Source organism: Penicillium solitum (assembly GCF_028829755.1).
Source record: "Penicillium solitum strain IBT 25940 chromosome Unknown utg000004l_segment0_segment0, whole genome shotgun sequence".
In the NCBI taxonomy this organism is placed as follows: domain Eukaryota; kingdom Fungi; phylum Ascomycota; class Eurotiomycetes; order Eurotiales; family Aspergillaceae; genus Penicillium; species Penicillium solitum.
Genome location: NW_027072124.1, coordinates 3,666,861 through 3,691,016, shown reverse-complemented (window position 1 = coordinate 3,691,016; position 24,156 = coordinate 3,666,861). Strand labels below are relative to the sequence as shown.

The 24,156-nt window shown below is 49.0% G+C and overlaps 12 protein-coding genes across 12 annotated transcripts; 9 read left to right on the top strand and 3 right to left on the bottom strand.

Annotated features, from left to right (window-relative positions):
* Nucleotides 1-241: 241 nt before the first annotated feature.
* On the top strand, nucleotides 242-1,075 carry N7455_007426 (bifunctional phosphatidyl-N-methylethanolamine N-methyltransferase/phosphatidyl-N-dimethylethanolamine N-methyltransferase; the record flags this gene model as incomplete). Its single annotated transcript, XM_040955994.2, has 5 exons — nucleotides 242-290; nucleotides 344-383; nucleotides 437-453; nucleotides 510-936; nucleotides 988-1,075. 5 exons carry the CDS (start codon nucleotides 242-244, stop codon nucleotides 1,073-1,075), a joined length of 621 nt encoding a protein of 206 aa, XP_040813521.2.
* A 1,318-nt stretch (nucleotides 1,076-2,393) lies between these two features.
* Nucleotides 2,394-2,699, top strand: N7455_007425 (uncharacterized protein; the record flags this gene model as incomplete). The annotated part of the gene is made up of 2 exons (XM_065605623.1): nucleotides 2,394-2,584; nucleotides 2,630-2,699. The coding sequence occupies 2 exons, from the start codon at nucleotides 2,394-2,396 to the stop codon at nucleotides 2,697-2,699; spliced, it is 261 nt and encodes an 86-aa protein (XP_065461477.1).
* A 962-nt stretch (nucleotides 2,700-3,661) lies between these two features.
* On the top strand, nucleotides 3,662-3,892 carry N7455_007424 (uncharacterized protein; the record flags this gene model as incomplete). The annotated part of the gene is made up of 1 exon (XM_065605622.1): nucleotides 3,662-3,892. The coding sequence occupies one exon, from the start codon at nucleotides 3,662-3,664 to the stop codon at nucleotides 3,890-3,892; it is 231 nt and encodes a 76-aa protein (XP_065461476.1).
* Nucleotides 3,893-4,176: 284 nt separating this feature from the next.
* N7455_007423 (RXT2 domain-containing protein) lies at nucleotides 4,177-5,938 on the bottom strand (the record flags this gene model as incomplete). The annotated part of the gene is made up of 4 exons (XM_040956102.2): nucleotides 4,177-5,354; nucleotides 5,434-5,587; nucleotides 5,678-5,799; nucleotides 5,866-5,938. 4 exons carry the CDS (start codon nucleotides 5,936-5,938, stop codon nucleotides 4,177-4,179), a joined length of 1,527 nt encoding a protein of 508 aa, XP_040813567.2.
* A 412-nt stretch (nucleotides 5,939-6,350) lies between these two features.
* On the bottom strand, nucleotides 6,351-10,326 carry N7455_007422 (uncharacterized protein; the record flags this gene model as incomplete). The annotated part of the gene is made up of 4 exons (XM_040956009.2): nucleotides 6,351-8,116; nucleotides 8,169-8,282; nucleotides 8,343-9,954; nucleotides 10,033-10,326. 4 exons carry the CDS (start codon nucleotides 10,324-10,326, stop codon nucleotides 6,351-6,353), a joined length of 3,786 nt encoding a protein of 1,261 aa, XP_040813510.2.
* A 1,180-nt stretch (nucleotides 10,327-11,506) lies between these two features.
* On the top strand, nucleotides 11,507-14,286 carry N7455_007421 (alpha/beta fold hydrolase; the record flags this gene model as incomplete). Its single annotated transcript, XM_040956044.2, has 2 exons — nucleotides 11,507-13,307; nucleotides 13,358-14,286. 2 exons carry the CDS (start codon nucleotides 11,507-11,509, stop codon nucleotides 14,284-14,286), a joined length of 2,730 nt encoding a protein of 909 aa, XP_040813497.2.
* A 729-nt stretch (nucleotides 14,287-15,015) lies between these two features.
* Nucleotides 15,016-15,962, top strand: N7455_007420 (glutaredoxin; the record flags this gene model as incomplete). The annotated part of the gene is made up of 3 exons (XM_040955983.2): nucleotides 15,016-15,093; nucleotides 15,164-15,581; nucleotides 15,646-15,962. 3 exons carry the CDS (start codon nucleotides 15,016-15,018, stop codon nucleotides 15,960-15,962), a joined length of 813 nt encoding a protein of 270 aa, XP_040813544.2.
* Nucleotides 15,963-16,371: 409 nt separating this feature from the next.
* N7455_007419 (60S ribosomal protein uL6) lies at nucleotides 16,372-17,395 on the top strand (the record flags this gene model as incomplete). Its single annotated transcript, XM_040956123.2, has 4 exons — nucleotides 16,372-16,417; nucleotides 16,690-16,993; nucleotides 17,096-17,273; nucleotides 17,345-17,395. The coding sequence occupies 4 exons, from the start codon at nucleotides 16,372-16,374 to the stop codon at nucleotides 17,393-17,395; spliced, it is 579 nt and encodes a 192-aa protein (XP_040813481.1).
* A 559-nt stretch (nucleotides 17,396-17,954) lies between these two features.
* N7455_007418 (triacylglycerol lipase family protein) lies at nucleotides 17,955-19,996 on the top strand (the record flags this gene model as incomplete). The annotated part of the gene is made up of 4 exons (XM_040956011.2): nucleotides 17,955-18,047; nucleotides 18,199-18,329; nucleotides 18,406-19,204; nucleotides 19,262-19,996. The coding sequence occupies 4 exons, from the start codon at nucleotides 17,955-17,957 to the stop codon at nucleotides 19,994-19,996; spliced, it is 1,758 nt and encodes a 585-aa protein (XP_040813483.2).
* Nucleotides 19,997-20,342: 346 nt separating this feature from the next.
* On the top strand, nucleotides 20,343-21,185 carry N7455_007417 (uncharacterized protein; the record flags this gene model as incomplete). The annotated part of the gene is made up of 1 exon (XM_040956142.2): nucleotides 20,343-21,185. The coding sequence occupies one exon, from the start codon at nucleotides 20,343-20,345 to the stop codon at nucleotides 21,183-21,185; it is 843 nt and encodes a 280-aa protein (XP_040813582.2).
* A 281-nt stretch (nucleotides 21,186-21,466) lies between these two features.
* On the bottom strand, nucleotides 21,467-22,003 carry N7455_007416 (uncharacterized protein; the record flags this gene model as incomplete). Its single annotated transcript, XM_065605621.1, has 2 exons — nucleotides 21,467-21,641; nucleotides 21,837-22,003. The coding sequence occupies 2 exons, from the start codon at nucleotides 22,001-22,003 to the stop codon at nucleotides 21,467-21,469; spliced, it is 342 nt and encodes a 113-aa protein (XP_065461475.1).
* Nucleotides 22,004-22,669: 666 nt separating this feature from the next.
* On the top strand, nucleotides 22,670-24,156 carry N7455_007415 (uncharacterized protein; the record flags this gene model as incomplete). The annotated part of the gene is made up of 6 exons (XM_065605620.1): nucleotides 22,670-22,920; nucleotides 22,979-23,304; nucleotides 23,361-23,665; nucleotides 23,723-23,744; nucleotides 23,815-23,886; nucleotides 23,942-24,156. 6 exons carry the CDS (start codon nucleotides 22,670-22,672, stop codon nucleotides 24,154-24,156), a joined length of 1,191 nt encoding a protein of 396 aa, XP_065461474.1.

The following is a 24,156-nucleotide window of genomic DNA, read 5'->3' as shown; positions in this document are numbered from 1 at the left end:
AGACGTGGATCTCAGCTATACTGGTATCAAAAAGAAGAGCCAAGCAAAGAGTCGAGAAAGACACAATCCCGTGACCGTGCGGGAGGAACCCACAGGTGGACGGGTGGACGTCATTTTTGTTTACTTAAGCTGTTAATCCGGGGCCCAACATTCAACTTCGTCTTTCCCCTCTTCTTCTTCTTCTTCATCCTTCTTCCTATTCTCTTCTCTTCACTCTTCCTGGTTTAACTGTTTTTGCGCCATGGCCTCTCTTACGGATTTTGTCGATTTTTCTTCCAAGCCTTTACTATGTGAGTTGGTCTTTACAGGATCTCAACAATTTGCATGTGATTGACCCCAACAGGGTCCGCCGCGACTATTGCTTTTAACCCAATTTTCTGGAAGTGAGTGACAATCTTGGTCGAGAAAACAACAATAGCTAACCTGAAATTTCTAGCATTGTTGCCCGCGCAGGTTAGCCGACTCCACCCGAGGACTGTTGCGTTCGACCTTGGCTAACCGCTGAACAGAGTACCGCAACCACTTCTTGACCCGTCTCTTCGGAGGCGCGTACAATGGCTGCTACGCACTTGCAGTCACCATCTTTTCCCTCGGGATTCTCCGTGACCATGTCTACCAACTCGCTCTAGCTGACCAGCCTTTCTACGCTCCTGTCCACCAACCCATTGTTGGAGGTGTCTTGTTTACTATCGGTTCCGTCCTGGTTCTCTCCAGTATGTGGGCTCTTGGTGTGACCGGTACCTACCTTGGTGATTACTTCGGTATTCTCATGGACGCTCCCGTCACCGGGTTCCCTTTCAACGTGACCGGCTCGCCGATGTACTGGGGTAGCACCTTGAACTTCCTTGGTGTTGCACTGTACCACGGCAAGGTTGCTGGTATTCTTTTGACTGCCCAGGTCTTTGTCCTGTACTGGTTCGCTCTTGGCTGGGAAGAGTAAGTAGTCATTTTTTTAAGAATTCCTAGAACTAAACTGACTGTCTCTAGCCCCTTCACTGCTGAGATCTACGCCAAGCGTGAGCGCGAGCGTGCCAAGAAGCAGGGCGGCAAGAAGCAGGGCGGCAAGAAGCAGTAAACGCCATGAATGTATACCAGGATTGACCAGGACATTCAACATCCACAATCCGCACATCAAAAGAGAGGCCAGGCTGCTTCAGACAACTTGACACCCAAAAAGTCTATGGTTGCCCACGACAAGTTTCCAGCACATGGATGCATCCGAATCTTCAACGATGCTGGACCTGTAGACGATAGATCTTTGCCTTGTCCTTGATACTGGGGATGAGTATAACAGGACAAGGCCCCACTGTGATTTCCCTTACGCGACTACCAAAGATATAATTCAATCAACCCATCGCGCCAAATCTGCAGTACAACTGTGAATTAGTAGACCTTTGTTGCTCACTTGTGATTGATGAGGATGTACAAGGGATTCTGGAAGTGTTTGTCTGTTTTAGGGCAAAGGAAGAGAGATATCTACAGCAGACAAAAGATGCTCCAGACAAATCTAACACATCTAATATCGTACGATTATGTTCTTCCGCCACTTCCCATGCACTATACTTCTGTCATGAAGAGCAGAACGGCAAAGTGATGACCACTGAACAACAATCTAAGCAATTAAGAAAGATATAGTATGTTTATGAAGGCCCAGATAGATCATCTCACCTCAATATCTGGTTTGTTTGACGCCTACCTAGCATTTAGTTCACTTCTGTTTACTCATAGAGAATCAATCCTTCTCTCTTCTTTGCTCTCTTGTCAAGGCCATATATTAGACCGACCCAAAAAGCTTTACACGCATTCACACAAGCATCCACTAGGGTGTGTGCCCTTGTTAAAAGGACCTAGTCACCAGCTCAGTTGTGAGTGTTATACTACATCCCGATGCCTTCACCTGATCTCGGTCTATACTTCCTGGTTAATAAAAGGCCGTTTGCCTCGAGACGCGCGTTCCTTCCAGTCTTTCGGGGTGTATATAGGCACTACACAATTCCCCGGCTAATATAAGGCCGTTTGCCTCGAAACGCGCGTTCCTAGTCCTTCGGGACATATAAGGGCGCTCGACTCTCCTCTTCTTCTTCCCTCCTCGGGTCCTCAACCTCAGTCAATACCTTGAGACCCAAACCGGCAAGCTGCAGCAAACCCCAAGCAGAAGACCAGTCCTACTGCCAGTTTTCCGCCAAAATCAGCCCCCCTGGGACTCATACCATCGCATATGTATTATCCGATGCATGGCCGGCTTGCCCTTCCACTTGTACCTGCTCTCAGGTGATGAGCAAGTGAAGAACAAATGAAAGAAACAGCCCATGCACAAGCCACCTACTAGCCCGCAGTTTGGCAAGCGAAAAGGACAAATCAAGAACCAATCAAAGCCAAACCCGACTTCCAACATGTCAAATTCGCTAGGCCTGACCTTCCTCGGTCCATCGGGGTGGACTAAACCAAGATACTACCATACCTCGCCCTTTGACAAAGACTCGAGCTACAAATTTCGCCAGGAACTAGCAAAACTCTTTGCTGGTCTTTCCTACTTTGAGGCTTTGGGGCGGGAGGAAGATCTTCATGGTGAGGATCATGCTAGGTGGGTTTCCCCTACGCTATGAAATCATCTATCCCACGATATAAGTATGGTGAACCAGCCCGCGCGGGATGACGCGCGGGATAGCACGCGGGACAACACACGGGACGAAAGGTAGCCAGCACGAACAGCCTTGGAACCCTGGTGGAAACCATAATGAACTCGTCTTCTTGAGCCAGACGAAGAACACACTTGATGATTCGAAGTTCAGAGACAGGAATGGCGGAAACACACATGCACAGAGCACTGAGAAACCACATCCAAGGTTCAGGGTGATCTTTCAGGAGACGTGCCCCCTGGCTCAATCACACTCCACGGATTGGAGTCCAGAGACAGGGATGGTGAAGACACGCAATCAGGGGAGGGTGTTTCGCGTTGCCATGTCCCCCGAAAAGGAAGAAGAAACGGCAAATCAAGGAGGCAGAAGAACAGGAAGGGAAGATGAAATGAAAAAAAAAACCACGTGAAGCAGAAGAGAGTGAAGCTGTGACTGGGGAGATGAACATATCCACAGAAGAAGAAGCACATCCAAGACTCGAATACGAGCATTTTATCACGTTAAACATCTACTTAGGTGGATTCAAAAAAGAAAAAAAGCATTCGCCAGGTCCATGGTGTCACCGCATACCCCGGTATGCTGAGATAACTTGACCTAGAAGAAGACTGTGTCGACATTCCCAGGAACCAGTGAACTACTGGCACCCCTGTGGAAGACGCAAATCGAAGCTGAAGACATAGAAGACCTGATGCACTCCCTCATATGACGGTGTGATAACCACGACTTGCCATACCCAGACATGACATTGACAACCCTGCGCTCGGGATCTTGGTATGGAAGTCCTGGAATACGAGAATCGGAGTCGCCAAAAGACAGAGAGTCGAAATTCAACCGTCAAGTTGACGATCAATCTGACAGCTTGAACCGAATCCCTTCCCCCCAATAGAGGACATTGTTCGACTATGCCAGGGGAAGAAGTACAGATACACAATCGTGGCATTAATCATCAATGTTGCATCATTGCTCAAATACCAAAACGCCTGCAGCTGTAAAGGCGTGGCGGTTATGATCTCAAGATTATTATGGGCGGGCAGGACGAGGCCCAGAAAGACGAGGATCAGACCAAGGAGCAAACCTACAATGATGATGCCGATGACGATGCCGAGATTGAGGACCAAGGCAACAACAACAACAATATCAATGATGAGGGCGAAGAAGGGCAAAAGCAAGGTAGTAGCCCCTGGACAGTCTCACCATGCACGCATTGTCTCCTCTCCAAGTGGACGTGCGTGCCCTACTGGAATGGCCCATGAACATTCCAGGTGTTATTTTTTTATGTAGATTTTAATGAAAGATTTTTTGTTGAACCCAGAAACAGTACCCAGAAACAGTAACCAAAACCATGATTATTATAGAAATGAGGGTATATACCGACGCCACATGAATCAAAGAACCCAAAGAGACAGAGGCAAGAGACAGGGTAGAATGTAGAGTTCATATCACCAGGAAGAGAAGAGACCAGGACATGACAATGCCCGAAGGCCCAAGATCAAAAGAGAAGAAGCAAAGTGGAATAGCACTGCCAACAGCCCATCTCTCACTGCCGCCTCCCTCTCCCCCTCTTCCCCTGTGTCCGACTCTCATCAACAGTCTCAACCTCGTCCTCATCAGTCCCCTTCTTCAAGTCCTCCCCTTCAGCAAGTCCCCATTGTTCACGGTCATACCAGTCCTCGCCATCACTCATCTCGCCAACATGTCCCTCAGCCTTACACCACTCCAGAACATCAGCTTTCATGCGGCAGGATCTATTCAGTGAATCTAGCATGTGCTCAACCCCACGCACCGTCTCTTCCTGCTTCTGGATATATGACCAGAGCAGGCGGCGGGTTTCCTCGGCTTCAGCGGCGGGGAGACCGAAGTTGGGATCGGGGCGGATATTGTCCGGGACGAGGAAGAGGGGATGCGGAGTTGGGAGTGGGAAGGCTGTGTCGGAGAGTGGGGAGCCGTTTTCAGTTTCGTTTGGGTTGGCTGCGTTGGCTTGTGCGCGCGTTGTCATTCGCCGTGGCGGTTCCGGTGAGTCGCCGTCGTGCATTTCGATATCTTGTTCTGTGTCGTCGTTGAGTTCGGTTGTATCGACGGGATCGGCATCTGTCGTTGTGTCCATATCTTGTTTCCCGTTGGGGGGTGGGTTTGTGCTTGCCCCGGCTGCATTGCTGTTGTTGCTCTCCTGGGTGGGAGTCGAGGTGTTAGGGTGAGGTGGGAGGTCTTTGACGGTGGCATCGGTCTCTTCCGATTTAAGATGCAGGCCGTTCTTGGTGGGTTCGCCCTGTGTTGGGACCTCGGCCATTTCCACGTCATTCTGCGCTGAACTGGGCTGGGCTTTTGTCCCGTTCTGTGTCGGCTGGGGGTCATGTGTGGCTATTGATACAGATGCCTTTTGTGCCGCATCCTGTGGGCCATTGAGGTCCCTAGCGGTGGACGGAGTACCAGCCCCACTTGCACCTTGACCAGCATATACGCTCGGATCATTACTAGCAAGCCTAGGGTCGAAGATCAAGTGATCATTGGGCGTCTCCAGCGCACCGCACGGCATCCAGCCGCTATCGCCGAGGAATTGCCTATGCAAGTTCCTGGCGCGCCAGAGCAAAGCCCGTTCCTGGCGGAGCTTGTGTTCAACCGCCGCTGTCATCTTCTCTAGGGCTTCCGACGTGTATGATTGGGACATAGAAGGATGGGTGGGGAGTTCGGAAGGATGTTTCAATGGACACAAAAGAGCTAGAAAGAAAAAAAAAAAAGGAAACAGGTCAGTCATGAAACCACAGACAGTACTCAGAAATGGAGAGAAAGAACCTACTCTCAAGCGCAATCCCAGAGAACGGGTTCTCTTCAGCGGCAACAGCATCAGCCTCGGAATCTTCATCATCCTCATCAAGTTCATCTCCCTCTGAATCATAGCGAACCGGGTTCGGCTGAAGGATGTAGCGCGTATAACCAGCATGATCGACCCTCTAATTACCGGTCAAAAGTCAGTTTCCATAAAATCTTGGTCCCATCTCATTGCCACAGCACCCAAGTCCCGAGATCGGCAAACCACGCACCTGCTTGTAGTAATCCTCGGCGTTAATGTAGCCCAATGCACCCTCGCTCACATACTTAGCATTCGCATGCATTTTGTTCCCCCGGTTCGTGGGCGCCATGATCGGGTCGTCCGGACCATTATCTAGTGAAGAAAGATGTCAGAAAACAATTCTGGTTGAAAAGACAGACTGCTTGGTTAGTAACTTGCCGTCACGCTCTCTGCGCAAAGCCCGCTTCATTCCGATGATGGTATCAGCGATCAACGCCGCTTGCGCCGCCATAGTTACGGTGTCAGCAACGAAGCTGTTGGGTTAGATAAGTTTGGTTGCGCGTTGGAGGGGGTTTCTCGGGCAAATGAGGCGTGGGAACAGATTCCCAAGGAGGGAAAAAGTAGGAGGCTGGGTATTTCGACGCTGAGGCCTCAATTATAGGTGTAGATACTGCAAAGATCAAGGGAAGTGAGCTGTAATGTCTTTGAGTGACTGTGATAAAGCTCTCTGACGGCAAGACATGCGGAAGACCGATCGCCGCTAGCCTCATTAGGAAATCCGGGTTATGTGATAAGGGTTGAACACGTGACATACCCTCTGTACATAAGTATGAAGTTGGGGATGTTTATTCTATATACTATTTGCTTATTATGAGACAGTCCAATTCATCTACAGCATGTATCTCAGATCCTAGTCATATTATTCAATCTTCGGCATCGACCCATACCAGAACCCCCTTCTTGTCCGATTTCATATCTCCCGTCGGAAGGACGCGAAGCGTTTTGTTGAAGTAGGTATCAATAACCACCAGCTGTGGCTGAATCCATAAGCCGCGCTTCGCCGCAAACAAATTAAAGTTCACTGTATGACGACTCAGCGGCACAAGCTGCACAACGGTAGTCTTCGGCCCGCTAAAGGCAAAGTGCTCGCTGGCTTCCATGACCAGATTGAAGGTGAGGAAGTGGGTGGAGGAGTTCTCCAGTACGTAATCCATATGGATCAACCCTGGCATATTGTTAGATGGGGTAGCCGATGCAAGGACTCGAGGCTCGCCCATGGGGACGACGAATCGGGGAATATCGAGGACGGTGGTTGTAACCGAGTTCTCTGCGTCAGAGGAAGCTGCAGATTCAGATGACTGCCGACGCCAATTGACCTCCAATGCGCAGGTGAGTGCAGTTGGTCGACGGTCTCCGAGAATGAGCTTCTGGATATCGAGGCAGAAGTTGGATTCTCGCAGTTCTTCTGGTGCGAGATGGGCCGTTTCTGGACTGACAAGCTCTTCCGAGTGAACCTCGCAAATGGCTCCCCCGTTGGCTTCGAGAAGAATCAGGGAGATCTTGTCGATTACCAGCGGCTCCAATGCAAAGGAAACTACCTTGGAATTGAGGCACCACTTCTGGAACAGGCCTGCAGGACTTGGTGCAGAGCCATCCTCGAGTATGCTATCGCTAACTGCGAAGAAATTGGGCCATGGCTGAGGGTGAACTGCAGGCAAGAATTCATAGTTTGCTTCAAACGGCCGAATAAATGATAGGTCCACGGTGATGTTCTTCATAATCGGGGTCTGGATATCAGACACCAAATGGTACACAGCTGAAACTTCCAACGTGAAATCCGTAGCCTCCTGGGTATCGGCCAGCACGATTGTAAGTGTTTTGTTGGAAGAGCGCTCCAGAACACCCACAGCTCGTTTTAAGTAATGAGATGGCCCCTCAATCGGGGTGCTGGCGCCTGATTCGAGGGGTTCTGAGTTGCCATCGCCGTCGAGCCACTGTATTTGAGCTGTGGACTCGGTGCCGAAAAGTCTGATTTCAGCAGATACATCTGCGGCTTCGTCTTCTTCATTGTGTATACCAATCTGAAGCATCACCAGTTCATTGGTATAGTAGGTCTCCTTCAGGTTGGGAGTTGTGAGGCGAATCTTGGGAGGCTTAGGCATAACCTTGCATCTGCCAGTATCCCGATCCTTGCCCACTCTTCTGCGGGTCACGCCCTTTTGCGTCTGCTGCCACCAGAACGATTCACGCTGGTCTGGCTCGGTGATCGCATAGCCCAAATCAAATTGTTCTTCTTCAATCAGCATGGTGACTGAAGCAACCCTGGCTTCACCAGCTTCGCGAGGAATACAGGTGAGGTTGAAGATCTTGGTCTGGGAGGGCCCCAGAGTCAGATCTGCTATACCCACCAATGCAGTCAGTCCACCGGCTGGGGATTGGATAACGGTATCAGGGTTGCTCGGCTCGCGGAGTGGAAGAGTTGCGATGCGACATGGCGTTGTGGTGTCAGCATCCTGATTCTGGTCAGATTGAACCTTTACTGGGCGAAGACATCCTTCGAAAACCAGTTTGACCTCTGAAAGCCGGATAGGGGCCGAGGATTTATGAGCACAAGACGTAATGGAAAGTTGAGCCTGTAGAGGTTCACCAACGTTGCCATCGGATTTCTCAAACACCAATGATGCAGTCACTTTGAAGACAGGGGTCAGTGCAATCTTTGCATTTCGGGCTTGCCAACTTACGACTTGTTAATACATCCTCTGCGCGAAGGACAAGAGAAGGTTTTGGTTTTTCTGAAGGCAAACTTTCAAGACTCCTATGGATGTCATAATGCCACGCAGGTCTTGGTTTGAAAGCTATCGGAATGAATATTAACATTGAAGACAATACGCACAGGATAAATGGAATTAACTCACTCTTATTCAGCAGCTCCCAGTTCACCCGCAAGACTGTCTCACTGTCCTGCACCCTGAGAGCACATTCTCTGAGTGCCCATCCGAAATTGACCATCAGATGCCACCACCCTGAGCGGCGCCAGCTGAGGGTAGACCACAGCGGCTGGAGAAGGCTATGCGCTTCGGACCACGAACCAATGCGCATATACTCCTCGGCCGCCTCAAGACTCAAGCTCTCGACTTTCCTTGTTTGGTGGCGTTTTGCAAATTCCTCGATAGCAGTCTTTAGAGTGTTCAATATTAGACCAGAGTGGTCGAAGCCAGTTTGTCCTTCTTGGGGTGCTTCCACGTGAGTATCGGGAACAAGATATGTGTCGTATAAGTAGGATTTGTTTGCAAGTTGTGAGGCGGGCGATTGACCGGGGGTCTTGCGATCTTCCGTGGGAATATCATGGGCAAGCGCACGTCGGATCATTGTATGTTTCGCTGAACGGTGCAGCCAGTAGCCCTCGTGATGGAGATGTTCCCAGGGTCTGACTCTTTCCCCGGTTGGAATCGATTTCTCGGGTAAAGTATAGAGATTGCCAGGCTGTTCGGAAGAGATTTCGCTGGAGAGAGACGGAATTTCCGCTCGGCGGATAAGCTGTGCCATTACCATCGACCAGCGCGCCTCCCAGGCCTCCCATCCGTAGTGTTTACTGCCCTTTCCTCTGCGATTGACAATATCCTTTACACGGATTCTGTGGTCAACCCAAAACCGAGCTGCGGCGGTCGTCTGAGCCGTCCATAGCAGACAGCGTATGATCCGAATGGCAAGGGCGTCGGCCAAGAGGCGCGCATCGTTAAATCGGGGATTCCAGCCCGCAATAATTTCAAAAACTTCATGTCCAAAGAGAGTGTCATATGCACTCTCATAGTTCCGACAGGCTGCATCCATTTCTTGGCGAAACTCGGCAAGGATTCCCAGCTTGAATTCATACCGTACGTTCCAGCCTTGAGATGATAGGGTCTGAGAAGTTCCGGTGGTGGGCGGTGCAGTCGGTGAAGGGATACTTCCCCTGTTACGTTTGCGCCTGGCATGCTTGGACAGATCCCGATAGTATTCAACGACCGACGGTTGCAGTAGAGAGAAGAGTGATTTCACAAAGTCTTGCAGTTCCGAGGAAATCGCGTCTGGTGGTATCACAAATATCGACCTGGAGTCAAGGTTTGTTGCCCGTCGAATCCCCGCAATGCGATCATCAATCTCGCCCTCATATCCGCCTTCTTCCCCCTCTTCTGATATCAAAACGACCACAAATCGCGTCTTGTACCCGGAGGATTGCCATTCCTTTTTCAAGCTGTTGATCTCGATCTTGAGTTGATTGTCTCGTAGCGAGTTCATATTCGGGTCCAATGAGAATGGGAAGAAATTGATCACTGCTGCTGGAACCAGGTGTTGGTGTTTGGTTACCCATAGAGGGGTGAGCAAGCCATCTGGGAAAGTCGGGGAACCCGGTGACAAAGGCGATATGGGCGAGTGGAGGACATAGTGTGCGCTCGGTTCCGAGTGTTCATTGTCCTGGTCATCGCTGGGAGTAGTTGGTGGTGAGGGAATAGGGGGGTCAGCTTTTCGTGGAGGGAGTCTGCATGACTGTGTCGGTGTTAGCAAGCAGTCCGCAGTAGGATGTTATGAAACCAACGGTATTAGAATCATAGAGTATCAACGTACGCGACCAGAACTTTTGATGCGGTAACCAATATTCGTTATCGTAGTATTCCCGCTTACAGTCACTCTGGACTTCCATGGCATTTGAGAGCTATCTTCCTCTAGAAGCAGGCTCCGGAGCTCCTCCGGAACAGCCCCGCTCAGAGGTGGGAAATCTGAGAAGATATGGGTCCCCTTCTCTAGTAGCAGAGGATAGCTCGAGGATGTTTCAGTGTCATTTTCGGGACCTGCCTCCAGTCCTGAGAGTAGGATTAGAGGCAGATTGTGATTGACGTAGTCTTCGGGGTAGGCGTCCATTGCGGGCAATGGCTGTTTCGCAGCGCGGTCACCTCATGTCTAGAGGATAGTGGAGGCCTGGGGATTTTAGGGACAAGATATAAAGAACTAAGCTGTTAACGAGAGTAAAGCGCAAATATCGTTTGGGGTTTCAATGATGTTTTGGGGTAAGATAGGCAATGGCTGGGGGATACTGCCATCTGGCCATGGTTGGCGGTCAACTGTGTTTACTTCGATCAGGGAGTTGACCATCCGTGGATGTATTGTATTATTGTACGGAGTATTATTTTGATATATGTAGATTTCTAGATAGATGCATAAAATATATACATGCAAATAAATCTATATAGTGTGTTCAATATCAGACGTTCAATTGGTGCCTAGGTTATGATTGGCAATTATATGTCCGAATATATAGATCCGCTATAGTTATATATATTTGTTTACTACTATTCTTCTACTCCGTATATTTTTGCCATTTCACATTTTCTCATTTTATATTCACATTTGTCGAACTTGGAGCATATAACATTAATTGGATACCAGCTGGATATCTATTTCGTATTCTATAATAATATGAGTTGATCAGCATCATCCTCGTATAGCCTATTAAGCGCCTATTAAGGGGGTCTTCCAGAAGGAGTAATTTGGAATCCACGTGGAATCTCAAATACTTGGACCTTAAAGTAGATAACGAAGAATCTTATATAGTACGTAACTATGTATTATATTATTATATCTGTACTCCATACGGAGTTGTATCTCTCGATATTGATCTCTCTATCATATATTATTCCCTACTCCCCCCCCCTCCCCCCTACATCTACCTAGTGTTATCGGCAAATTAAGATCCCCCCCAGTGGAGAAAAAGGCGTGAACGCTAAGAGATCTCAAAAAAAAAAAATAAGAGCAACTCCCTTTTCTTTCTCCTCTTTACGAGTTAATATCTTTGATTTTTTTACTTTCTTTTCATACTCGGTATAACCGGGATCCCTTCTTTTAATCTTCTTACACTCACTCACAATCTTTTTTTTAATCTCAACATCTCAAAATACTGTAAGGGGGGAAATTGTGTTTACGAACCAGAAACCCTTATCAAACATCTTTCGCATGCAGTAGATCATGCGTGTACCCATTTTAACCTGCATCCGATCCTTGAAGTTTGTTTGTTCTAAGGGTTACTCCCTTAGACTATTGAACTATGTCGAACGAAAACCCCATCCAGGCAGAATCGGCCCTGCTTAGTCGTCGCCGCCGTCGTAAATCGCTGCCTTCGCGCAATGGAACTGATCCAACCTCGCCTGAAGTCATTTCCTCCCTCATTTCCTCCCTTTCGACCATCTCCGTGCCTCTAAACTCGCACTTTGACACCGTCCCGAAGTTCGATACCGAATCAGATCCAGCATTGCCAGAAGTACCGCACACAGCGCCAATTAACTCCCTTCCTCCGTCCGAGCAACATGGGTTTGGAATGAGTTACGGTGCCTACAAGCCAGCGGTCGAGCCACCCGTTCTACCGGACAACCCATTTTTGCACCCCGACGATGCGGCCTCGTCCCCTGTCATCCGCATGGCCAGGGCGCCCCCGTCACCAAAGTCCCCTCGATCGCCGAGATTCAAGCATTTCAGAACGACCGACTCATCCTCCACTCGCCCAGCCTCGAGGGAATCCTATACATCTGTGATGGCCGCCCCAGAGTCTTCCTCATTCGGAACGATCAGCACAGAGCCTGGTCCCCGCCAGTCAACCCCGAGCATTGCTTCGAATAGTTCTGCAGGGCGGACAAAAAGCCTAAAGGGTCAATTTAGTCTATTGAAGAGGTCATCACGAGAATTCATGGGCGAAAAGGATCCACATGTCGAGCGCCTGCGAAAAACTACCAGCTACAACGACAGTCTACGACACAACGTCCCGCGCAACCGAACAAGCTTGCGATCATTACATTCCATGGCGGAACTTACAGAGGAGGCTCGTCCTGCGGATGTCAAGGAAGAGCCATACGAAGAGAAAGTCGCGAGCACTCCACCCAATAAAGATTATCAATCGTTCCACGGTACCCCAGATGCTAGTAATCCCGGCGGAATTGGAAGTGGTAGAATCATTCCAACTCGCGACTCCTCTTTGCGACATCGGCATAGCCAGTCGTCCAGCTCGAAAAAGCGCCGGTCTGCTCATCATAGTCGATACTCTTCTACGGCCAGCAAAGAGTTCAACACAGACAATGGCACACCAGGAACCAGCAATGACGCAGAACAGGTGACCCGCCGGATCCAAGAGTTAAAAGACCAGCAACAGAAGATCAAGACCGAATTGGAAGTGGGAAACAGCCCTGAATCCCCGACTAAGACGAGCTCCGTGAAGCCGGCCAAGGCTTCAAAGGTCTCGCGCGTTCTAGGCTATGAGGTTGATCAGGCCATGCAGAACGGACTAGCCCGCGATCGGCCATCTTTCAACGACAGTGCTCCTTCTCCAAACGTGATGACAGGGAAAAGTCGCAGCGGGAACCGACTAGGAGCACCACTCGCATCGAAATCTACCCACCTACCACCGCAGTTGCCCAAGTCATCCACCGAGAACCTGGATTCTGAGAGAGCTAGATACAGGCAATCCCTCGAGCCAATCACACCAACTCCCCATCGCCGCACTCCATCCGGCCATCTGTCCCATGTGTCGAATGGACGTCCCTCATACAGCACCGAACGACCATCGAGTGCGGATTCAATTGATATTGCTGTTGACGACTACATCTTTTCGCCGAAGCTGACCCAGAGAGTGATCCACCCAACCACTGGCCGCTCCATCGCATTCTCTGAAGTCGGTGATCCGAAGGGCCATGTCGTGCTTTGCTGTGTCGGCATGGGTCTCACTCGATATCTGATGGCATTTTATGATGAGTTGGCTCGGACCCTCAATCTACGACTGGTCACATTGGATCGCCCTGGCGTTGGCGAGAGCGGTCCGCACCAGGGAGACGAGCCGACCACCCCTCTCAGCTGGCCCGGTAAGCAAGACTGCCCCGAGAGATTATAATCCCGCGCTAATCAGTAATAGATGATGTTGCAATCGTTTGCAACCACCTCCGAGTGACCAAATTTTCCATTCTTGCCCATTCCGCCGGCGCAATCTACGCTCTTGCCACGGCTCTCCGAATTCCGCAGCACATTCGTGGCCGCATACATCTCTTAGCCCCATGGATCCCCCCATCTCAGTTGTCTACTATCGGCTCCAAGAAGGATCCCGCGCCCACCAACGCGGTCCCTTACTCCCAGAAAATTCTCCGTGCTCTTCCCACGTCCCTTCTCAAAGTGGCCAATTCAAGCTTTATGAGTGCCACTAGTGCCAGCATCACCACCAGTCTACCCAAGTCCCCACGACGGGCCAAGCGCAAGGCTACTGCTAAAGAAACTTCCAATGCGAATGCCACCCCTCTAGTACCGCCCATACCTTCCGTTGAAAACAGCCTACAGACCCAGCGAGTGGACATTGTACCGAATATCAAACCGTCCGCTTCGACCATCGCTTCGCACAGAAAAAGTGACAACACTCTCGCGTCTCGCGCAAAGTCTCCGGAGGACGAAGTTGAACGGCAGCGTGACTATGATACTCGTCTCACCTACAAGATCTGGGAGCTGGCTACTACCAACGCCAACCCGGCGGTTGATTTGTTGATCTGCCTCGAGCGTCGCCAAACGATTGGGTTCCGCTACGTGGACATCACACGATCGGTGGTGATCCATCATGGTAGCAAAGACCCCCGCGTTCCAGTGGAGAATGTCCAGTGGCTTGGCAAGACAATGCGCCGCTGCGAGGTCCGGATCCTCGAAGGGGAAGGCCACGGCCTCATGGCGTCTGCTGGTGTCATGGGAAATGTCCTGACCGAGATTGCCAAGGAGTGGGAGGACTGGACGATCCTTGTCCAAGGCAAACGCCGAGCCACTGCCAGCCATGCTACACGGCCTGGACTCTCGATTCAAACTTGATCTCCCCAGCCTGCCGTCCTTTTCCTTTTATCTGATGTCTTCGACATCCCACTACACTCCTTATCTTCCACTAATTACCCTCACTCTCGTTTCCACAGGCTAGGCCGCAGCTGGTCTGCGGTCTCCACTGGTCTGACCTACTCCCTTGAACTTCTATATCCTATCATTTATTGTTACCCTATTTCTTACCCATCCACATACACCTACTGGTGCGAGGTTCATGCCCTCTCTATGATTTACTGTCGACATGGGTTTTGCCTTTGAACAAAAGAACCCGTCTAATTTAGCATAATACCCAGTCATGCCATATTCTAATCAATATTGATAATTCACTTTGATCTACATAGTAAAAAATTCAAATAAGGGTAAGACATCTAAAACAAGCATAATATGTACATCATAGCTCCGCCAAGCATCAGCGCTCAGACGGGGCAAACCCGCAAATCAGGGATAACATGCCCTTGGCCCCTTGACCCCACTTCTCCTGACCTGTTTGGGGCTTTTGATCTTTTGATTGTCAGTTTTGGAAGTTTCTGGATCAGATGCGCCAGTGCCGAATGCTCCCAATACCCTAAATTGTCAGCTCTGCCGGGAACGGAGGAATTCTTGGCTTCTGGAACACGTCACGTTCTCTCCAAGCCACCGCCACCTCGAACTTCACTTGAACATTTTGGATTCAACATTTTTCGATTCAAGTCACAAGCCACACGGCTATAAGCACAATTCTCCATGCCTTCTTCACAACGGCGGCTTCGACTGATCGTCGTTGCGGTCATCGCGCTTCTTTTCATGGTCTTTTACTACACTGTACGTCCCTAGATCTCCCTCTTTCGCCCCGTTTCTTCAGATATCTGATACGATGCAATCGAATCCACAGGGCGATGCAAGCAAAATCCAAAACCAAAAGTTTTATCGGTCAACCCTCGATGCAATGAAAGCGAAAGAGCAAGCCAAACAGGCCAAGGCCCAAGAGAAGATCCAGCAGCCCGTGCATGCGCCCGGACAGAATGACGCTGCCGGTGCAGGTGATAGGGTGCCCATCGCCGAGGTCGAGAAAGCTGCTGTTCCTCCTGCTACAGAGAATGAAGATACGGAGGAGATCCCGATTGCCGGACGGACGAAGATGACCGTTCCCAAGAAGGGGAGCCAGGATACGCCATCAGAGGTCCAGTCGGATGTCAAGAGCGAGGAGGAGAAGGAGCGCGAGGAAAAAGCGAAGAGAGAGCGCGAGGAGAAAGAGAGGAAAGAGGCCGAGGCGAAAACAGAGCTTAATGCGATTCTTAAGCGGGCTCCAAGTATGTTTCTGTTCCCTTCCCCATTGTTCATTTCTTGCCCGTAACCAAGACTAACCGCACCCAGTCATCGTTTTCTCCAAATCCTACTGCCCCTACAGCAAGAAAGCCAAGTTGATCTTGCTGGAGCACTACTCTATCGAGCCGAAACCGTTCGTGGTCGAATTGGACAAACACCCGCTTGGACCGTATCTGCAGGCCCTGCTCGCACAGAGTACGGGGCGTCGCACCGTGCCCAACGTGCTCGTGAGCGGGAAGAGTATAGGCGGTGGAGACGATATTGTGGCATTGGATCAGAGCGACGAGCTGGCTTCGACGCTGCGACAAATGGGTGGGAAATGGATCGTGGATGTGTCGCACCAGGAGGTTGAGAAACCACTATGAGGTTAGTAATGTAAAACATGTTTCAAATTTCGATAGCCATAGCTCTCATAGCCCTGGCAGAAAACCAGGGAGGGAAGAGGAGAGATATATGGTTGTTGCAGCTTATTGCATTGTACATAGTAGCGAACTTGCTCAGGAACCTTGGAACTCCAGGCTCCAGCTTAATATTTACCACATGTACCTTTACTTGGCAATCACTCAATTAAAACCGGTGGAGCAAGTACTGGTACAAGCCACGATAAGACGATAAGCTGATAAGGAACCCTAATTGCGCTAGACCCAAAATGGCCCTAAGCGACGCACAACCCCGTGACATCCAATTTCGCTCCACCACCAAGTCCATTCGAATTTTGAACCTCCCCGACATCGACAATCTACACCCCCGGCAACCACCAAAAGTCACGTCAAGATGCGGTACATTCACTCCGAGGAACGGTTGCCCATTCTGGACAATGGTGAGCGAATTTCTTTTTTTTTTATGATGGGAGGAAGCCGGTCGCACACAATACAACTTCTCTTTTGAGGGCACGAAATTCAACACACAAGCCTAGCACGACATACGATCAATATCCAGCACCAATGCAGCAGAAGCAGGAGGGAATGTTGTGTGGGATCGGCGACTCGCACATCTACCGGACAATTCTTGATTTTGATTCTTCAAAATATTGAATTTCACAAAAAAAAAGAAATGGCCGTGAACTAACCTGAATCTTTTTCTGCTCTATAGTGAAGGTCCAGATTCGCTCCCGCGTCGTGACTGTCGAGGGTCCCCGCGGCAAGCTCGTCAAGGATCTCTCCCACATTGCCGTCACCTTCGGCCGCCCCGAGCAGAACGTTATCTCCATCGAGCTGCACCACGGTGCCCGCAAGGGTGTTGCTACCCTCCGCACCGTCCGCACCATCATTAACAACCTGATGATCGGTGTTACCCGTGGCTTCAAGTACAAGATGCGTTACGTCTACGCTCACTTCCCCATCAACGTCAACATTGAGCCCAACCAAGAGACTGGCCGCTCTATTGTGGAGATCCGGTATGGAACCCTCGAACCTACGTTTTTGTTTTCGATATGATATTCGGAAATCTACCGTGAAAGTCAATTGTGAAGGGACTCGCGCTAACGTTTTGTGATCAGCAACTTCCTCGGTGAGAAGTACGTCCGCCGCATCACTGCTCAGCCCGATGTCGACATTGCTCCCTCCGCCAACGTCAAGGATGAGCTCATCCTGACCGGTAACTCCCTCGAGGGTGTGTCTCAGTCCGCCGCCGACATCCAGCAGATCTGCCGCGTCCGTAACAAGGATATCCGTAAGGTTAGTTATACGAACACAATTACTTTCACCGGGACGACCCGAGTCTCTGAATTTATACTGACCATCTGCAGTTCTTGGACGGTCTTTACGTGTCGGAGAAGGGCAACATCATCGAAGAGTAAATGTGCTGCTTGGGAATGTATGGGGTGTCCGGGAGAGGTTTCTTTAATTTCGCCTACTTGCATATAGGGAAGCAAAGCGAAATGTCAAAAACAAAACGACCCTTTTGAAATTCACTGATTCCCTTACGCGAATAACGTCTTTGTATGTGGCATGTAGAAATGTGCGCCCGTGGCAATTCCATTATACTTCATTACTTTAATACTCTTAAGTATTGAGTAGAGAGAAATATGTACTACATGTATTTTGTCACGGGGGCAGTTGTAGTTGAAGATGAAGATCCGGGGGGATCTGGGTTGATCTGCTTCAACTCTTCAACCTTCAACCAACACAATTCCTTCCTCAGACCAATCGAGTCCAACTTATCTCCATAACACAGCTACACTCGAATACATATCACAATTGATCATTCAATCTACTATTAATTCAATACTACTACCTCGATCTCCACCTCCAATTCCCTGGTGTAACGTGCGTGACGTTGTAGCATGTGAAAGCGAATACCCGGGCCCGCATGTGCACCTCTCCCTCCACCAGCCACAACGCAGACATATTCCTCGAATGAAAAAAATGGGGTCCTGGTGGCTCGGATTGTGGAAGATCGCTGGTGCGATCTGGAATATGGTGCTTGATGTTGCTCAGTTCTGGAGAGACGTGAGTATTGTTCTCCAATCCCAGCGCGGGTGTCTTGCATGCGGGGAGAGCTCTGAGCCTGAGACGGCAAAAGACAAAAGACAAAAGACGCACAAGACATAACATCGGGTGTAGTTTTTGGTTTGATCTTCAGCTAATAAATGTCCCTTAGAAACTATTATCATGGTGGCATTCCAAATCCCCTCGAGATCGGCTCTTCCATACGCTAGCCAACGCGCAGAGCTATGAGGAGTGGGAAGAGGCGGCATTTCAGCTCGACGAGCTACAAAGTAAAGATCTATGGTATGAAATTAAACCACACCAATTGAACTCAACTCAAAACCCAATGTACCAAACCACCATCTAACTACCTATGCAGGCGCCAGAACCCCGTCAGCCGACACTATGACTACCGACTAATCCTCGGCCGACTCGAAGCACTGATGAGCGCGCGAGAGTCAGAAGACATTCTAACACTAGTCAACCTGCTCCGGTCGGGGCTAGTACGAAATCTGGGCAACATAACCAGCACGAAGCTATTTACGCACGCGTACGCAGGAACCAAGCTTCTGATAGACGACTACATCACGCAAGTAGCGCTGTCAATCCAGTACGTGACATCGGTTCCAGGAGCACCGATGCACCCGAGCGGGTTTAGCTCGCAAGCGAAGCTGGAGCTGCTGCACGATACGCGGCAGGCGTTTGGGCGGACGACACTGCTGTTGCAGGGCGGGTCTGCGTTCGGGCTGTGTCATCTTGGTGTTGTGAAGGCGCTGCATTTGCAGGGTCTGTTACCACGGATTATTACAGGTACTGCGACTGGGGCGATGATTGCTGCGCTTGTGGGGATTCATTCCGAGGATGAGTTATTGCCGTTACTTGATGGGGAGGGGATTGATCTTTCTGCGTTTGAGAGGCGGAAGATGGTGAATGGTGGGGATGGGAGCAACTCTGATTCGAGTTGGGTTGGGACGTTTTATCGAAGGATGAGGAGGTTGCTGAGGAAGGGGTATTTGTTTGACGTAGGTGTTTTGGAGGAATGTGTTCGGGCTAATGTTGGGGATCTTACGTTTGAAGAGGCGTATGCGAGGTCGAAGCGCATTTTGAATATCACTGTTGCGACGATGGGGAAGAACGGGACGCCTAATCTGTTGAATTATTTGACCGCACCGAATGTGGTATGTGTTTCTCCCCTTCTCCTTGCCGGTGTCAGTGATATCTAACATTGTTTCCAGCTCATCTGGTCTGCAGCCGTAGCATCCAACGCCTCTTCCTCAGGCCTCTACTCACCAGTGACAATCTACTGCAAAGACGAAACAGGCACAATAGTCCCATGGCCACACACACAAGACGCAATCTTCCGACCCTGGCGACACGTCCAATACAACGAAGGCGAATCCCCCCTCTCACGAATCTCGGAACTTTTTAACGTCAACCACTTCATCGTCTCCCAAGCTCGACCATACCTAGTCCCATTCCTGCGTTCAGAACTCAACCTCCTAGACCGACGTCAAACGGGCTGGAACAACCTCTCCCGCTCCGCAATGCGACTAATAATCGTCGAACTACGCCACCGGCTGCGCCAACTCGACTACCTAGGCGTGCTACCCGCCCCACTGAGCAGACTCCTCATCGACGAGACCATCCCCGGGCCGAACCTAACTCTCGTGCCAGACTTGTGTTTCTGGGATCTGAGGAAACTATTCCAGAGCCCGACCAAAGACCGCGTCTCTGAGTGGGCGCTTAAGGGCGAGAGGGGAGTTTGGCCGGCGATTAGTGCGCTGAAGGTTCGAGAGGCGGTTGAGATTGAGCTCGATAGGGGATATCAGCTTGTTAGGCGGCGTAGACCGAGTGATGCTTCGGTTTCGGTGTCTGTTCCGAAGCAGGTTAATGCTATGAATGAGGGTGTTCCTAGGCGTCGGAGGGGTGGGAGTGAGACGGAGGAGGGGATTCTTGCTGATCAAGAGTGATGTTGGCTATAGAGTTGCTATAACTAATCCATATTGTTCCTATACAGGTAGTTGCATCTAAATGTAAGCATGTGGTGTCCTTTGTCAGATGATTTGACTCGGGAAATATATTAGGATACTGCCCAGGACCTCATGCTGGTCAACCCCCGGACCAATCAAATATTGGCGTGTCAGTTGAGCACACCGACCTTTTAAGAAACTTCGCTGCGAACTCCATTTTATTCGATCTTATATGCTGAAAGACATCATCGTCCTTTTATCTAAGCTCTTTTTATCTGAGCTCTTTGCTCCAAGACGATTCTAACATTCTGGGCAGGTTATTCACAGCATCGAAAGTTTCAAAGCCATGGCAACTCCACCAGATGGCAGCCCACAGCTGGATATCCTGGAGATGAACGAGGCTTTCGAAGATATCAATGGGAGCTTCAGTTTTTCTGGCACGTGTATCGTGTATCGAACGAACGATCAATTATATCACGGAATGCTGAAAACTCGCTGCTATCCTTCCACAATTGTCAACCCAGCGGACCTCACAAATATCAGCCAAATACCCCTCTCAGCGTACAATCCTCTATATGCAACCGACTTGACACGAGCACATGACGCACTACCAAAAGACACACATGTGAAACGACCTCGATTGATTAGCTACGACTGGATTTCCAAAAGCCCCCAACCGAACGCAATTGCCGAGTCCATCCTGGCTGAAGCAAAAGCGTGCGAACTGTTAACGCAACACCCACATCCCAATATCGCCATCTACCATGGTTGCCAGGTATCCGGCGACAGAATTACAGGCCTTTGCTTTACAAGGTACTCTCACACGTTGATGAAAGAGGTGAATCCAGGCGCTTTGACGAAGAGACATGCGAGAAGCACACGGAAAACGATTAAAGATTACAGCGCTGTTTTGGCTGGTGTTGAGAGTGGTATTCGACATCTTCATTCTTTGGGGTTAGTTCACAATGATATTAATCCTAGTAACATCATGTTTGATGGTGATGAGCTAGTGATTATTGATTTCGGCTCTTGTCAGTCTATTGGTGAGAGTATGGAGGGATTTGGAGGGACTTATGAATGGTGGGATGAGACGGTAAAGCTGTCTCTTCCCGAGAATGACCTTAATGCTTTGGAAGAGATTCGAATTTGGCTTGGAGATGACTCGCGCGACTTTCAGTTTGGGGTTTGATAATTCCCTGTTGTCTTGTTGGATTATTATTGGCATTTGCTTGGAGCCGAATATCTAAGATAAACCTAGTTTAACTCATTTTCTAGGGGCTCTTCTATAATATAGACTACTTCGATTAGTATTTTGCATAGTGAGTTGCCGTGTCCACGGGGCGTTTGAGCTCATCCAAGCAACTTCTAATTATTTGCCTATTTCCGAGTTCAGCTGGAATGGTCAAAAGTGATATAGAAACAACCTTGGTATATAAAATGAACCATTTCACCATCGCTTAGCCAAGAAACCTACTCTTCTTTGTCTCCGATCCATTTCGTGCCCTTCCCGGTCTCAAAAACATGGCACCTCTTCTTCTCGCCAGAAACTGCAGTAACAACGAAAGTTAGAACGAGTCTTTCATCTTTAGGATTAAAGGAGGATCGGTGGACGGGGTCATTGTTCGCGGTCGTATTATCCAAGACCCTAGTATACAAGTTAGAATTGCACAAGAGAGAACATCAAATCAAACCAAAGATAAACTTGCGTTAATTCAGCCATTGCGATTCGTCCGAATTTCTGCAAATGGTTTATTAGCAAAAATGTTCAAGCATCTCCATTCCCCAGCATGGCCTAAAAACGATTCTCTGGAATATGAGGGTAGGGGGCAATGTTTCATACTTGTTCAGCTCCCTCGCCAGGTGAAAAAAAAAAAAAAAACCATTGACAGCAACAATCCAACGCTCTTCTAGTTTGCCTAGGTCATAGCCAGTAAACTTGGCAGTGATTTCTGGTTGCTTGGTATGCACCTTCTTGCACCGTTCGACAAGAATCCAACTGATATCCATGGTATTAGAGTCTGCTCTAGTACAGTCCACAAGCAAAGATGTGATATAGGATGGCTGGTGATATTCGGCGTCCTGTATAAGCTCTCCATCTAACGGAAACTACTTGCATTTTTATTGCTGTCCTAACTGGAGATCTCCCTTCATCAAATATGAACACAATGATCTTGTATCATCCTGGGACAACACAAAACTTGGATCAAGAAACATGACTGACTTCTAGGGGTAAAAAGCCATTGTCCAAATGTCCCAATGTAGTTTCTCTAACTGCGTGTTTTTACTCGGCCAGTTTGAGAATAAATTGGGGGGGGGATCTTGAGTCTCAGTAGTCAATCCACACCGACTGAGCTTTTCTTTGTGACCCGGATAGGGTAGCAACATGTTACAATGCTATTGCATTTACGTTGTGGCAGGTAATTTTCAGATGAATCGATGTATCGAGAAGTCTTTCAGATAAACTATATTCTAGTATCAAACCTAAAGAAAAGATGGTTGGCACGTATCTTGTTACAGTTCTGAGCTTTTAGATGGATCATAACCGCAACCCTGAGTCAGACATTGGGGCGAGTGAACTTTTACCACAGGTCTTTCAAATCTCTAGAGCTGGAGGGAAAATAAAGAAGTCTTGAGTACATATAAAACATCTATGCAACCGTCTACTGGCAAATCATGGCATCTATTTTGGAATGGCTGAGGAGCCTCTTCAGAAGGTCTCTCAAGTTTCCCGTCTCTTTTCCAACAGCTGGCTGGGAAATTATTCCTGACGATGAGACAATCGAGGAAGAACAGCTGGAAGAGGTTTTGCAGCGACACTGCTATCTGTCTGTCGATATCGGCGACATTTTACTCTCCCGCTATCAGGTTGTCGGTAAACTCGGATGGGGAATCACATCTATCGTGTGGTTGGTTCGAGATCTTGAGTAAGCTAATACTTTCTTCTCCATTTACTAGGTATCTACTCAATACTAATCGGAACAGAATGAATGACTATATGGCATTGAAGATGTTCTCGCATGATATGCTTCCTGGCGAAGAATCTACATACTACGACAAAATCAAACAGGGAAATCAACAACATCTTGGATCGGGCCGAGTAAGAACAAAGATAGCTGAGTTTGAATTTATCAGGTTTGAGATCTTCAACCACTTGGGAATTCTGCAAGAACCTCTTGGGGAGAGCTTGCAAGATATTCAAAATCGTTCGGTCGGTGAGCGCTTGGATAAGCTCTCTATCCAGTCAACGATATATCAGATGTTGCTAGCACTGGACTATATGCACACAGAATGCAATCTTATCCATGGAGGTATGGAATGGCCCCGATCCGAACGGCTAAGATAGATCACTAATTTCTTTGCATAGACATTAAGGGGGGCAATATCTTTCAAGAGATTGGAGACAAATCTAGGTTTGACAGATATGTCCAGGCTGAGATTGAGCACCCTTCAGCAAGAAAAATTGATTTCGCCTATACCTTCTATCGCTCTAGGCCACTTGAGCCAGCATCCCAGTTGGGTAAGATTCAGTTAGGAGATCTCGGCTCCGCCTACCCAGGAGACGTCCCACGCAACGGTCAGCTTCTCCAGCCTCCTCTTTATCGATCACCCGAGGTGATACTTGAAAATGAGTGGAACTATCCGGTTGATATTTGGAACTTGGGCGTTTGGGTAAGTGCTCCTTGACCATTTCAAGTGATTCCATAACTCTAATTTGCTTTGAATTAGGCCTGGAGTGCATTCGAGGGCAGTCGATTGTTTCCCCCCCAAAGAAAACGATGATGCCTACACCACCTCTGCACATCTTGCGTACATAACAGGGTTGCTGGGACCACCGTCTCCTGATTTCATAGAACCTGACACCATCAGTGCCAAGTATTTTGATAAAGACGGTAAGTTGGCTTTCTTCCTTTTGAGTGGCTGGCATCCACTAACTCTCTCACACAGAAAATTGGATAGTTGAGGACTGTGAGGTTCATCCGACCAGTTTTGAAGATCTGGAGAAACGTCTTGAAGGGGAAGATAAAGAGATGTTCTTGGACTTGATGAAGGGAATGATTACCTGGCGACCGGAAGATCGAAAGACCCCGAGGGAGTTGATCGAACATCCATGGCTTCAAGGTATCTTTTGGCCACCTGGTTGTTACAAACCAACTGAATAG